This window comes from Grampus griseus, assembly GCF_964374135.1.
Source record: "Grampus griseus genome assembly, chromosome: 3".
Taxonomy (NCBI): Eukaryota; Metazoa; Chordata; class Mammalia; order Artiodactyla; family Delphinidae; genus Grampus; species Grampus griseus.
The window spans coordinates 167,834,994-167,849,445 of record NC_139019.1 but is presented as its reverse complement, the minus strand read 5'-3'; the positions used below and the strand labels follow the sequence as shown (position 1 = coordinate 167,849,445).

Sequence of the window (14,452 nt, the reverse complement as noted above, 5' to 3'; positions counted from 1 at the left end):
CACTCACCCCTGGGCCCAGCAGCTCAAGTGGCCTCTCAGACCACCGTCCCATCTCCTGTCCTCGTCCTAGACTGCCACAAACCACTGGAAAGGACGCCCTTCCTTTCAACAGGCCAGGTTTCCACCTCAGGGCTCGCTAGCAAACAGGCCACAGCTAGACATGCCATCAAGGCCAGGCCGAGTCCCACAAGGCACGGCCGGCCATGGGTTTGCTGTGGTGGCAGGCTGTATCCATGGGAACACCTGTCCCTGGGGACCCTCCTGGGGGCCTTGCTCCCCACGTTCCCAGAGGCTGGAACGCTGGGGGAGGACTGCACTGCTGGGGCTCTGCCTGCTTCTCCCTTCCTACAAGACCAGGCGGCCAGTCTTTGGGGGGCCAACACCCCACTCTCATGGGCCAAGCTCCTCTTCAGCTTGTTTCCTCTGCAAACACAACTGCGGCCAGCACGCCGTTTTAGACAAAAAGCACTTTATTTAACCAAAAAAGGGGTGGGGGGCAGAGTTAGGAAAGCACAATGCGCCTGCAGAAAACTATCTTTTCTTATAATTCTGGTTAAAAAAAAAAAAACAACAAAAAAACCAACACAACACAAAGCTTGTAATTTCCAATCACCGTCATCAGGCTTTTACAACATCTATAAAGAACAAACATCTGCTTCAAAAGTCTACGGGGAGAGAGAGAGAGAGACGGCACCCGGCAGACACGGGGAGGTTTTGTTATCATTTATTTGTGAAGTTAAAAACGAGCGATAAAAAGTAAAAACTGCCATACAATTTTTTGTTTGTTTTGTTCTCAACTGTTTTCAGTTTCAATGTCCTCTTGAACCGATGAAACACGACAGACCAGTCCTGGGGGTGGGGGGCGGGAGGGGTGGGCGGCGGGGGAGCTGGGCTGGGGTGGAAGGAAGAGCAAGAGGAGGAGCAGAGAGGCTGAGTGCGGGGCTGCCTGACGCGGGGCGGGGTTCCTGCAATACCAATACCTGGTCCATGGAATGTTCCAACTCTAACTAAAAAAAAGAAATAGCAAGAGTGACTTTTTTTTCCTTTTTAAAAGTTTATTTTAAAAACATGAAGAGGGCCAAGGGTGGTAGTAGGGAGTGAATGAATTGCTTTCTCCTGAAAGAGGCAGTGTCAGGAACGCTGGGGTGGGGCGGGGGGGGGGATGATAGAGATTTTTTAATATATATATATATAATTTTATAGGTTTTGTTTTGCTTTTTAATTTTTTTTTTTTTTTTTTTTTTTTTGCAGAGATTTAGTTCTCGCTATCTTCTATGGCTGGCTCAACATGAAAGATCCCAATTTTGAAAGAAAAAAAGCATGTGAGACACACAGAATGAGCGAGAGAGCGAGAGAGCGAGAGCCCGGCACCGCCTGTGCTGCAACCTCCAAGCCACTCACAGCGAGGGCTCCCCAAGCACACCCCCCTTGGCAGCCATCGCTCTCTCGACAAACAAACGGAAGAAAAACAAACAAAAAGCCCCCAAACAGAACAAAATGGAAAAAAAATAATAATAGATTTTCACAGATGAAGAAGTTCACATTCATTCGATTCATTGAGCCTGCGGAGAGGGAAGAGATAGGAATTGGTCACTACAGGAGGGGAGGCGGGAGACTGGGGGACGGGGGCGAGGAGGGGGCCAGGAAGCCCCTCTCCCGAGCCTGTGGCGAGCGCAGGCCGAAGGATGTGTCTGTAGCTGTCTAGTCAGTGCTCCGGGGCTCGGCTGAAGTCAGACTGGCTCCCTGATGGAGGAGAGAGTGACACAAAGGAAGAAGAAGCAGGGAGAGAGGGAGGGAGGGGGAGAGAGAGGGAGGGAGAGGGAGGGAGGAGGGGGGAGAGAGAGAGAGAGAGAGAAAGAGAGAGAGAGAGAGAGAAAGAGAGAGAGAGAGAGAGAGAGAGAGGGAGGGCGGGAGAGAAGCGCTCAGGGCTGGGAGCGAGGGAGGGGAGGGGAGGGGGGAGGGGCCCTGTCTTCAGGAAGGAGGGCTGGCGGCCCGGCGCATCACAACATGACAGTCAGAGATCACGGTGTCCCCACAACACCCCTGTGAGGTAGGTTGGAAGGTGGCAGCGATCGTCATGCCCACTTCACAGACAAGACCAGGACACAAGGCAGGCACGGGAGCAGAGAGGCCGAGCCTGGGCGGAGCGGGAGGGCCCAGGCCCCTCGGCACCTCCCCACAGCCCACGGGAGGAGCCACAGGAGGAGCCACGGCCAGGCCACGGCCGAGCCGCACGGGGCCGCTTGCAGTACACACAGTCACTTGGACACGCGGGGAGAGATCGTGGTTTCAAAAATAAAAGAATCAAAAGAACAAAAACCATGAAAGTAATGCAGAGCGGGGAAAAAATATCCGTTTTCTTCCCAAGTGGCCAGATTTTGAGTGAGTTAGCAGCCAGGATGGCGACCAGCATCTGAGCGGACGGCCTGCCCCCCACCCCCAGGACTACCCACCAGTTCAACAGTTCCTCCTTTTATTTGTTTCGCGCGGTCTCCCCCAGCATCATGACAGCGTTACACAGGAACAAGCGGGCCGGCGGAGGGAGGCCTCTTCGTTTAACCTCTGGACCCAGCACACACTTCCCCCGGCGCGTGGGGACTCCCGGAGACCTCTGGCCACGCGGCCCCCGCTGCAGGCATCAAGGACACACCCCGCAGGGGAAGGGATTTCCGGCGCTACCCACTAAGGCAGGATGGACGGTAGCCGGGGGTTGGAAGGAGAAAGGAGGAGGAGGAGGGTGGCAATTCCCACTTGCCTGCTGCTGTCCCTGCTGTGTGGGTGGAGGCTGGGGGCCGCCAGGACCTGGAGTCTGTCCGTAGTAAGCGGCTTGCTGTCTGTAATATTCGGCCCAGGCGGCACTGTAGTCTGGCTGGGAGCCTGGGGGTGCTCCTGGACCCCCTCCCGTGGCCACTTGAGCTGTGGAGGGGCAGAGGGCGGGTGAGTGTGGCCGGCACGAGGGCGAGCCCGGTCCTGCCCCCCGCGGCCCCGCCGGCTCACCCTGCTTCTTGTAGTACTCCTCCCAGGCCTTCGTGTAGTCCTGCTGCGGGGGCGCGCCGGGCTGCTGGGGCTGCTGGCCTGTGGACACAGGCTCCGAGGTCAGAGCCCAGCCTGGGGACACGGCCACCCACCCGCCCACTGCTCGCTGGCTGACCCAAGCCCCCGCCGTGGCCCAGGCACTCACCGATCTTCTTGTAGTACTCCTCCCAGGCCTTAGTGTAGTCCGACTGGCCGGCAGGTGGAGGCTGAGGGGGCTCGCCCTGGGTGGGCGGGGCCGCGGGGGCCGGTGCTGGGCCTGGCACGGGGCCTGGGGGCTGCTGGTAGTAGTGTGAGTAGTAGGCGGCCCAGGCGGCATTGGGGTCTGCAGCGGCAGCTGCGGCTTTATCTGCGGGAGGAGGACGTGTGGGCTGAGCGGTGGCCCAGAAAGCTGGCCCCTCTCCGCCTGCCCGGGTCAGGTCCTTCCACTTACTCGGGTCGTGAGGAGCAGGCGGCTGCCACTGAGGGTAGGTATTGCCCCAGCCCTGGGGTGGGTACTGGTGAGGAGGGGGGCCTCCAGCACTGCAGGACGAGAATGGGGAACACGTGAGCCAGGTTGCTCCTGGGTCCCCACAGAGGATGGCCACAGCTTGGACGGGGACCCAGAGCACCCCTTGAGTGGCGCTGCGGGTTCCTGGCCCAGGGAAGGGCATGAGATGACCGATGCAAACGCCACAGGCTGTGCTGACTCAAGGAAGTGCAAGTCCCCGAGCGCACCATGCATGGATATACACGTGGGTGGAGACCAGGGGCAACACCTGTGGCATCTTTTAAGAATGTGTCTGTAAACAGGGGGCCAGCAGGGATCATGTCTGGGGCCAAACGCTCAGCACTTCCACGAGGCGGGGCTGGCCATCTCAGCGGAGGGAACGGACACAGGGTCTTCCAGTCTCCCTGCCAGCACAGCCCTACCCCACCCCAAACCCCAGGGAGCCGGCAGGGATACTCACTGAGGGGGAGCCCCGGGTGGCCCCTGATTGAAGGGCCCGGGGTTGAAGGGTCCCATGGGGCCGGCAGGGCCTGGGCCCCCGGGGCCTGGTCCCACTGGGCAGAGGGGACCCTGGAGGAAAGAGAATCGGACAAGTCAGTGGAGGGGGAGAAGGAACCGGGCCCAGGCTCCCAGAGCCCCTCCCCAGCCCACCTCGATCTTCTCCTCGATGAGCTGCTTGGCGTGGTCGATCTGCTGGGGCGAGCCCCGGATGATGAACAATTTGAAGTTGGGGTCCCCGTTGGGTGGCAGCTGCCGGGAGATCTCTACAAAGGCGCCCGTCTGCTGGTTTATGGCTTTCACGTTCTCGCCACCTGCGGGAGCCACAGGCCATGAAGGGAGGGTGGGAGGAGAGCGGGGGAGGGATGGGGCCCGTGGAAGGGCTCCTCACCTCGGCCGATGACCAGCCCACACTTGTGAGTGGGAATGGAGAAGGTCATCTCCCCACCGGGAGGGCCCCAGTTGCCTTGGCCTCTTCCTCGACCTCGGCCCCCTGGGGGCATGCCAGGACCCCCTGGAGGGCCCGGGGGACCACTCTGCAGGGGAGGGAGGAGATGGAGGATTAACACAGGAATCCAGCCTGGCCCCTCTGTCCCCACCAGCCCTTCTCAGCACAGCCGACGCCACCCACCCTGAGGCTCTGGAGGAGATCATTGATGATCCTCGCGGCGTGCTCACACCGGTCTGGGGGCCCCATTATGTGAGCTATCTTCTCAGGACCCGTCCCATCATCTGAGGCAGCACCCAGAGAACAGAAACGCAATTATGAGAGAAGCACAACTCCAAACCCCCGTAACACCGCCTCTTCAGGGCAGAAGCTGGGCCAGGCTAGGTGTCTGAAATATCTCAGCCTCAAAGTGCTGCTCGCCGCCCTCCACGTATTCAGGGGCCGAGAAAGGCCGGCGGGCCCACGTTGCCAGAGAAGGAAACCAACCAGCTAAGGCAGGGTGGTGGATGAGGCTTCTTTCTGCATCGGGTATCCCCCAGAACTAACGGATGCACTTGACAGAACTCAGAACTGACAACATATCTCTCAAAAGCACAGAGGAGTCCCTCCTCCCCACAGACCAGCCACTCAGACACCCTCACTGCGGTTGGCAGGAGCCCAGAGCCGGGGCCGTGCAAGCTAACCCAGCCCAGGGGCCCCGGGGGCTTGGTCAGGAGAGCCCTTGGGCGGGGGAGAGGAAAGAGAGTTTGAAAGGAGAGAAAAACACACTCCCCCCTTCGACTTGGAAAGCCTGCCTGTCACCCACTTTCTCACGTGGCTGTCCCACCGGGGCGGGGGAGGTGATGAGGCATGTCCTGCTGGTCTAGGAGTAATGAGGCACCGCAGAGGCTCAACAGGCTAACCCTGGTGCCAAGCTGCCCTCAGTGGACCCCAAGAGTGCTCCTCAGCGGACAGACCTGGTCAACATGTCCACATGCCCAGCGGACGCCCGGCTGGCCCCTGACCTTGTTTAAACTGTATCCGAACACCCGCGTCATTCTGGATCTTCTTGATCATCTCTCCACTCCGGCCGATGACCACCCCCACAGAATGCCTGGGCACTGGCACCTGAGGGTGGGTGGGACGCAGGAGAGTCAGCTGGGCTCTGTCCCCAGCCTGCGGCCCTCTGCTGCCCAACACCCCCCACCCCCTGCCCACCCTGGCACTCCATCCACCTGGGGAAGCCTGCACTCACATCGATGCCCCCGCCGATCCGGGATCCATACTCGTTCCGGTCCCCGAAGCCACCCTGGTCACGCTCCCGAAGGATGTCCATCACCATCTCACAGGCTTGCTGCAAACACACGAAGCACAGCGCTCACATAAGCACCGCCGCCCCACCGCGTGCCCAGGGGTCACGGGCCTAAGCTAAGGACCAGCGCACGTGTGCCGAGCTCTTTATCCGCCGCCCTAAGAGACACATGTGGTGAGCACCCCCATCTTCTGGAGTTTAGGCCACCTGCTCACGTACAAACGGCCAGGAGGCAGAGTTCAGCAGAGAACAAGTCCTGGGCTGACTTCAAAGCCAGCGCTCTCGAAAACCTCTCCACTTGCATATGAATCTCCAGCTCACCTGCCTGCCCTCTCTCTGCCCCAGAACCCCTCGCCAGCCCCCAGGGTGCGCTCACCTGTACTTTGTAAGGGTCTCCAATGATCCGGAGCGGTTTGTCCACGTTTGTGTTCTGGGATCCATCTTGGATCAAAATCATCTTCACTCCAGCCCGTTCCTTTACAGCCAAGGTTGAGAGTCAGTGCTGAGCTCTCAAAGGACTTTCTGGGGCGTGTGGGGGGCCAGGTGTGATAAAAAAGGATGAAGGACCCTGGCAAAGCGGCTGGGGGCAGTGGTGTGCAGACGCACAGCCCCAGGGAGGAAACTTTCTTGGGAGGGGAGGGGCCCACTCCCTTACCTGCAGCTGCTTAATCGTCTCTCCACCTTTGCCGATAACCAGGCCGGCCTTCCCCGCAGGGATCATGATCTCCTGCACTGTGCCGTTCTGGCCCCCGTTGGCGTTGTCGTGGAACTGTCCTGGGGGGCCCCCACGACCCCGAGAGACGATGTCATCCAGCATCATCTTTGCTTTCCTGGGAAGGGGAAGAATGGGTATCATCACCTGAGAAAGGACTGGCCTGGAAGCTCCACCCAGGTCCCAGGGAAGGCGATTCCAACCCACATGGTCTGACAGATGACAAATGGTCCTGTCCTCGGGGGTGGGGCTATTCAGGCCCAGGTTCCCCAGATCTCAGGATTCATGGGAATCATAGTGTCAGGACAGCCCCCTGGAGAGGGCAAGGCTTGAGAGACATGGTGTGGGAGTCACCCTCAACTTCAAAGGGATCCAGAGGGCTTCTGCCACTCTCCTCGTCAGTGGCAGGCCCAGCCAGGGACTTACTGCACAGACTCTGGGGCTCCTGTCAAGGACACGCTGCGCTCGGGTAGGCCACCGCTGTCTGGAGAGAAAAGAAGACAAGGTCAATGCCTTCTTGGGTCTGCAGACACCAAGAGGACTTTCCATGGAGATGAGGAGACCTCCAGAACAATCAGTGGCTACTTCTGCCACCGTGCGGTGACCTGACAGATCAATTTACCTCCCCAAACACTTGGGAGGCTGCTCTACACGAGGCCAAGATCAGGAAACTTACAATCCAGTAAGGGAGGCAAAACTTTTAGAAAAAAGATGAGATGGAAAGCAAGGCAGATTCCAGAAAGTCCCAAACCTGGGCCCTGTCCATCACCACTGATGACGAGCAGCTTCCAGTCAATGAAGGGCACGGGTTAGGCAGGGCGAGCCCTCAGAAAGCCCTGCAAAGCAGGCACTTGCCAAGGAGCAGGCAGAACTGAACTTGAACCCAGGCCTGACCTCAGCTCTTCTTCCTAATGAGCTCCCCTGCCTCACACATTCCCGCCTGTTTTCCACCAGGTGTTTAGCTCAGGTGGCAACATGGTCAGAGCAGGGTCTGGGGTGCAGCTCCCTGCACTGCATTCCAGCCCTCCCCACTCACCAGAAAACTGAAGAGAATAAGAGTTGCAGCTACACCTTGAGGCGCCAGAGCCTAGCACATAAAACGTGCTCAATGAACACCAGCCCGTTTCACCTCTATCCAATCACGGCAGTCAGAGGATTATGACAGAAAGCCCAAGAGCGCCCCCCCCCCACCCGCCCACACCCCAGCCCCGCTCAGCTCAGCTCACCCCAGCCCAGCGCCTGTCCTGGCCCAGATCTGGCTTCCCATACCTGGAGAGATCTGCACTTTGCAGCCCGAATCCTGCTGGATTTTGTTAATCTGTTCGCCTCCTCTGCCAATGACTAGGTGGAGAAAAAGAACAAAAGCAGAGATTGAGGCGGGGAGCCTGGCGCTGAGAAGACTGTGTGGAGGGGGTCCCGGTCCCGCTGATGTTCGGGGGGTGAGGGTGGGGGGGTGGAGCAGCCAACTTGAGAGCTCCGCCGTCCCCCCGGCCAGAGAGGATGGGGACAGAGAGAGCATGAAATGGGCTCTTTCAGACCAGAGGTTCCCGGGCTGCCGGGGGCGCCTGGGAGACTGTCCCAGAGACAGGGGGATAACGGGCATCCCTGATCACGGCTGACCCACACTCACTTAGTCCCACCATGCCATCTGGGACTCTGTACTCTTCTGTCATTGAAGTCCTGCAAAGAGAGATGACGAGAGTCAGCCTCAAGTAGGAGCGAAGTAGGGGGGATGGAAGAGCCAGAGGGCCTCCTGGAGAAAGACCCCCAAAGCCACAGGCCCTGCCTTATATGACATGGGGACCAAGCCCCCACAGGCCCGAGCAGAGTCTGACAATGGCTTGGGGGCTCCCTCGGCCCACAGAAGATCACCCAACCTCTCGGGGCCTCAGTTCCCCTTCTGGGCCACAAGAGGCTTGGTCTGGGGTGGCGTGAACCCCTGGGCCAGTGCCGCTCCACCGACTCAGGGCAAGGAGGAGAACTTGGGCCACTTTCACAAGAAATCTGATGGTGTCATCTGATGTCTATAGATTTTAATTAAAAAAAAAAAAAACTGGTTTTGTATCTTTTTCATTTCATTCTCCTAGTAAGTTGTTTTTAATGCATTTCACAAAACTTCAACCAATTGAAAAAAAAAAAAGAACAACAGGGTCCTTCACAAAGGATTCTACGTCAGATTCACAGAGGTCATTCTGGGGCAAAAAGGTAAGAAAGACCCTCCTCCCACCCCAACCCCCCAGCTCCTCCAGCTCTCAGGGAACAAGAAATCTACGGAAGACAGACGAGAAGGCCAAGGTCAGTCCCCAGCCTTTTCTAGGAGGAAGGAGAGCTGTGCTTCTGACTGTCCCCACTCCAAACAAAGGAAGCAAGAGGATGCAGAGATCCCCCTTCCTCGTTACAGCTAACAGCCACAGCCCTGTGCTCTCTACAGCCCCAGAGACAGTAAGTACAAGGGACAAATGAAGCTCCTTCTGCTTTTCATTCCTTTCCCTGGTCGACCAAGGGAGACAAAGCCCTAAATGATGTGGCCTCAGACAGAGCCCTCCCTCAAGTCAGTACAAAAGGCCAGGGATAGCGAGGAAAGAAATGACATGTTCTCCAAATCACAACTTACCTGGGGGGAGGATGGATGGGTCCGAGCTGAGAACTGATGGCTGCAGAGAGAAAATCCAAAGGAAAGATTGGCCTGGCTCCTCTTTGGGACCCCAAACACTGCCGGCCCCAGGCATTCCTGCCTGCACGAGGGGCAACTAGCACTTACCACAGTGCTTCCGAGCCCTCCCGAGTGAAAGCAATGGAGCCCGCCTCAAAACCACACACACTCTGAGGTTTCTGCCTCAATTCCCAGGCTCTGGGTTCTCTAAAGCTCGTGGACCCCACGAAACACCACGAAACACCAAGAGCCTCCATGAAGGAGAGGTGTTGTCTGCTCAGTACTTCCAGCTCCCCAATGCTAGAAACCTAAAATCCAGAAGCTGCCCTCTGCCTGTGTCACCCAGTGGACTTACAGTCTCCCTGGGAAGCCAGTTTCTTGCTCTCCGGTTGGTCTGTGAAAAGAAGAGGATGTCAGATGCAGCACCCACCCACCCACCCACAGCTGCCTCAAATCTGATGCTGGTGCCGCATGTCCTGGCAGACAATCGTCCTGTCCCCCAGCCCCCACGGCAGAGCCAGGACAGGGGAGTAGCGGAGATGAACCCCTGAGGGAGGCCAGACTTCATCAATCCCCCGCCCTGGCACTCAGGGATAAGCTCCTCTTTGTAACAGGGGGAAAATTACGGTGGCACCCGAGTCCTTCCGGCTTAGGACCAAACCTGCCTTGGGGAAGTCAGGCTGATCACTGACTTGATACTCTGGGCTGCTCTGGATCACACTGCACGCCCCGGGGCCAGCCACACTGCACTGATGTGGGGCTCGAGAGAACTGCCAACACCTCCCTAGCTTGGCAGGAGGGGAGGAACAGTCTTGAGAACTCACAACTTGGACCTGGTCACAATCAATCTGCCCTCCACTCAGCCACCTGATACCTCAGGATAGCAGCGCGAACAAAAAGAGACAACAAAGCTGGGATCGCTGAGGTTTTAAAAGACCAAAATGGCAGTGGGCTCCCCCCACTTTGAACCACATTCAAACAAAGGCACCTCACTCTCTCCCCACTGCCCCTCCAGCAGGTAGTTACCTCCATCTTCTAACTGTCTCTTTTGGCCTCCAAAACCAAAATCAGGAGTGCTGTTATTCACTGTTGTAGCGGCATCACCTCCTATTTTGGCTGCGATCTAGAAATAAAGTTGTAAGCAGAGAAAAATTACCACCCAAAACCTCCCTCCGTGGTGCTTAGATCGACTTCTCTGGTTCATTAAACCCAACAGGTCTTGCTGTCTGGCCTGGGAGTGACTTCCCCCAGATTTTGGTAAGAGCCTGTGGGTTAAGACCTTCTAGAAAAAGTTTTTACCCAAGGCCTCAGAGTTTAAGAGTTATTCAGAAATTTTAAAACTCCTTTTTCTCTATGAGATTTGTGCCTAAACTGTTCGTGGCCAGAGTGTAATCCACACTGACTTGTTCTAGGGGTGAAAGGAACAGAAGTTCAGGTGCCAGGGAAGGTCCTCAGGGCCCCTCCTCCAGGGAGAGCTTTCAGACATTCACTTGCCCAAGCTCCTGGTCCTCTGGGATGCTGAAGAGCACAACTTTCCTTTATCTCCCTCACCCTCATAATCTTTGCATTTGTTCAACAAATCTTAGGAAAGTTTTTGTTTCAAGGCATCTGAACCCCTCATTTTGACCAAAACAGACCTTTCTCGGAACACGTTACATTTTAGACACACGAACAGCAACATCAAGTAAACTCCAACCCAACAAATTTAAGACCAGAGTCGGCTGACAGAATTATTACAAATTTTCCAAAGAAACACAGCCGTGAGCTGAGGACCTATCTTTTCACCTCTAATACTTTAATAAAAACAAAACAAAAAAAACACTTTGAGCCAAAGCTCTTGGGATGCCTAGATGAGGCCTTATCCCACCCCAAATGACATCACCAACTCCCCTTGTTATAGTTGCTTCTCTATCAAGACAGTTTGGGGACAACCAGATCAAATGCAGCTTAGAACCCTATCCCACCCCAGGGGTGAAAGCCACAGACAACGCTGGGAGGAGAAGAGGGCATTCCCCTAACAGGACCTCCCACTGTGTCCTGGAGGTTTGGGGACAATCCTGAGTGAGAAAGCACTCAATGGCCTGAGCCCGGTCAGCTTCCTTTTGAAAGGGCAACAAAGTCCTCACTTTCTATGGGCCTCCTCCCCTCAGGCCATGGGGAGGCTGGAGCCGGGGAGGTCACACACCAGCATGTGACACCTCCATGGAGTCATCATGCCCCAAAACACAGTGGTGGGACCCTTCCCTTCTCTCCCCAAAAGAGACAGACCACGCTTTCAAGTCACCAGAAGCATCAAAAAGTGCCAGTCCCTAGGCCAACCCTCCCCATTTCAACTAAGTGCTTGGCCACTGCCTGGCAGCCAAAGGGTCCCCTTTCCACTTTCCAGGCTCAAGAGGACTTTTCTCCCCCCCCCACCCCGAAGTCCCTCCTTCCTAGGGAGCAAGCAGAAATGGGACCGGGGTGGGGGCAAACAGTGCTTTTTGCCCTGATGGAGAAGTGGGGGCACACAAGACCTCCCTGGGAAGGCGAGCCCCCTGCTTCCAGGAGTGGAGGATGTCCTAACGGGGGAGGGAAGTCCCAAAGTGAGTCCCCGCGCTCCAGGTACCCTGCACACCCAGGGGACGCTCTTGGGTGAACCCCGGACGACCCTTCCCCCTGCAGGGGCTCACCCCCGGAGGGGGCCCCACTCCAGGTGTCTGGGGAGGCCCAGGCCCCCGCCCACCGCCCCACGTGACCCCGCGGCGGCCCCGCCCCCCCCGCGACCCCGCGCGCGCACGTGACCCCGCCCCCTCCCCCGCCCGCGCGCGCGCCCCTCAGGCCCGCGGCCTCCTCACCTGGCGGGCCCGCTGCACTGCGTCTGCGAAGGCGTCCTTGCGGATTCCCGGGCCACCCCCGCCGGGCGGCTGCGAGGGGCCCCCGGCTGACCCTCCGCCCGGGCCGCCGCCGCCTGGACCGCCGCCGCCCCGGTCCCCCGCGCCCGGCGGGCCCGGCGGCGGGCCTCCCCCGGCACCCCCGGCTCCTCCGGAGCCCCCGCCCCCGCCGGCGGGTGGCGGCGGCCCGGGCGGGGGTCCTCCCGTGCTGTAGTCCGACATGGCGCGGCGGGGCCGGGCCTGGCGCGGAGGCTGAAGCTGAGGAGGCGGCGGCGGCAGCAGCGGCTCAACGCGGGAACAAGGCCTCGCTCCACACGGCCGCGGAGCACTCTGGGAACCCAGCGGCTGGAAAGACGACGAGGGGGGAGAGGGACGCCCCCTCCCGACACCGGCTTGACGGACGGCGCCGCCGGGCCAATGGAAGGCGGCTGCTGCTCCCGGGACGCCAATCACGGGCTCTGGAGGCGAGCGGCCAATCGGAGTGCCGCGAGGGGCAGTGGGCGGGAGGCGCCGCGAGATCGACAGCTTTCCGAGGCAGTGGGCTGCGGGCTGCTGGCGCTGGGAGGGCAAATCGAGGAGATCCGAGAAGACCCGAGGCCCAATGAAGCGGGAGTTCCAGAATCGGTGGGCGGCTTCAGAACCGGATTGATGGCTCGGAAGAGTCAAGTGGACAGGAAGGAGGGATCTGGCGAAAGGCTTCTTTGAACGGCTGGGCGGGCATCCGGCGAGATAGTCGTCTACGCAAGCCAATGAGTACACATGGAAGGAGGTTTTTATAGAGATTGGCAATCAACGTATCCAGTCTCTGACGAGATCTGTGTGACGCGCTTGCGTTTGGACTGAATTACTTTCGCTCTTAACCAGAATCCTTTTCTAGTCCTGTCTTCTAAGCCAATGGTTGAGTGGCGGGGGCGGGCGCAAGGTGACTGACACCTCCCCGGACAAATGGCAATGAAGGAAATAAAGGTGCTTCGTTTTGGTGGGAGCCAGTGGAAGCGCAGCTGCATTGGGGCGGAGCCGGCCACCAGACGGCGGGAGGGGATTAGCCGTAGCCGGAGTGAATGGCAGGCGACGTGGGCATTGGCGACCGGCTGCCGGAATTCAGGCCTGACGTCTGGGTTAGCGCCCCAGGAACCTGGCTGGGTAGGCCATGCACGTGGCCTGCTTGAGGCCTTGGAGACGGGTGCTTCCGGGGGTGGGGTGGCCCCAAAGCAAGAGGAAATCGAGGGATCCACTGTACCCCCTCTCTTCTCTCCACCCAGGGATCTAGAGCCCCCACTTCTCTTCCAGCACTCACGGAACCAGCTCTCCTCCCGAACTCAAGGGTCTAGGGCCTTTGGTTTCCTCCCAGGACCGAGGGATCCCAGCCTCTTAATTCCACACCCCACATCCGCTTCACATAAGGTCTTTGGATCCGAGCTCCAAGCTCTGATCCTAGGCCCTCATTTTCTCTCCTAGACCTAGGCTTCTTCCAGGCTTCCAATTCCCATTCAGGACTGAGGGGCTCAAGGTACCCATCCCTGCTCCAGGACCCAGGGATCCAGATACCCAGCTCCTTCTTAGACCCAGGGTATTCCAGGTTCCCAGCTTACCCACTGGACCCAGGTATACCGGGTCCCCAGCTCTTATCCTAGACCCAGGATTCCAGGTCCCTAGCTCACTTCCTGGAACCAAGGATTCCAGGTCCCTAGCTTTCTTGCTGGACCCAGGGAGTCCTAGTTCTGTCCTAGACCCAGAGATTCCAGATAACCAGCTCCTCTCTTGGACCCAGGTATAACAGATCCCCAGTTGCCCTCCTGGACCCGGGTATCCCAGACACGTCCAGCAGAAATCATCACTTTATTCCTGGTTGTCTCCACATTCACCCTTTTGCCCTGGAACAAGGACAAGTCACAGCGAGTCAGACTGGAGTCCAATCTAGTCCCAGGCTGCACCCTGGAGAGGAGGCTCCAGGAATCTTTTTTTTTAAGTTATTTATTTAATTTATTATTATTTTTGGCTGCGTTGGGTCTTTGTTGCTGCACACAGGCTTTCTCTAGTTGCAGTGAGCGGGGGCTACTCTTCGTTGTGGTGCACGGGCTTCTCATTGCGGTGGCGTCTCTTGTTGCAGAGCACGGGCTCTAGGCACGCGGGCTTCAGTAGGTGGCACACGGGCTCAGTAGTTGTGACTCGCGGGTTCTAGAGCACAGGCTCAGTAGTTGTGGCACATGGGCTTAGTTGCTCCATGGCATGTGGGATCTTCCTGGACCAGGGATTGAACCCATGTCCCCTGCACTGGCAGGTGGATTCTTAAACTCTGAGCCACCAGGCAAGTCCCTCCAGGAATCTTCTGACCCAGGCCCCCAGCCTGCTTCTGACAAAAACCACCCTGGGTCCCAAGCCTGGAGGGGTTCTTTGGGGCCAGGGGACACTGGATCCTCCTGTCCATTTCTGTCCAGGGTATGCCTAGTTCACCGC

The 14,452-nt window shown here is 58.1% G+C and overlaps 1 protein-coding gene across 2 annotated transcripts; it reads right to left on the bottom strand.

Moving 5' to 3' along the window:
- Window positions 1-458: 458 nt before the first annotated feature.
- On the bottom strand, window positions 459-12,668 carry KHSRP (KH-type splicing regulatory protein). 2 transcript variants are annotated; one of them, XM_082650815.1, is made up of 20 exons: window positions 11,960-12,668; window positions 10,152-10,248; window positions 9,481-9,519; window positions 9,087-9,126; window positions 8,103-8,152; window positions 7,742-7,813; window positions 6,899-6,956; window positions 6,416-6,590; window positions 6,137-6,235; window positions 5,704-5,802; window positions 5,474-5,576; window positions 4,653-4,753; window positions 4,413-4,557; window positions 4,175-4,335; window positions 3,984-4,093; window positions 3,467-3,555; window positions 3,182-3,382; window positions 2,998-3,075; window positions 2,756-2,916; window positions 459-1,562 (listed from the first exon to the last, which is right to left on the bottom strand). In XM_082650815.1, exons 1-20 carry the CDS (start codon window positions 12,215-12,217, stop codon window positions 1,554-1,556), a joined length of 2,145 nt encoding a protein of 714 aa, XP_082506941.1. In that variant the 5' UTR covers window positions 12,218-12,668; the 3' UTR covers window positions 459-1,553. The 2 variants fall into 2 exon arrangements, with proteins under 2 accessions (XP_082506941.1, XP_082506940.1); XM_082650814.1 differs by having other exon boundaries at window positions 459-2,916; window positions 11,960-12,667.
- Between the last annotated feature and the right edge of the window lie 1,784 nt (window positions 12,669-14,452).

Coding starts and splice junctions, on each gene's coding strand:
- KHSRP (XM_082650814.1), bottom strand. CDS start 12,217: ATGTCGGACTACAGCACGGGAGGACCCCCGCCCGGGCCGCCGCCACCC. Junction 7,814..8,102: donor AGATGGCATGGTGGGACTAA/GTGAGTGTGGGT, acceptor TTCTCCACCTAG/TCATTGGCAGAGGAGGCGAA. Junction 4,558..4,652: donor ATCTCCTCCAGAGCCTCAGG/GTGGGTGGCGTC, acceptor CCTCCCCTGCAG/AGTGGTCCCCCGGGCCCTCC.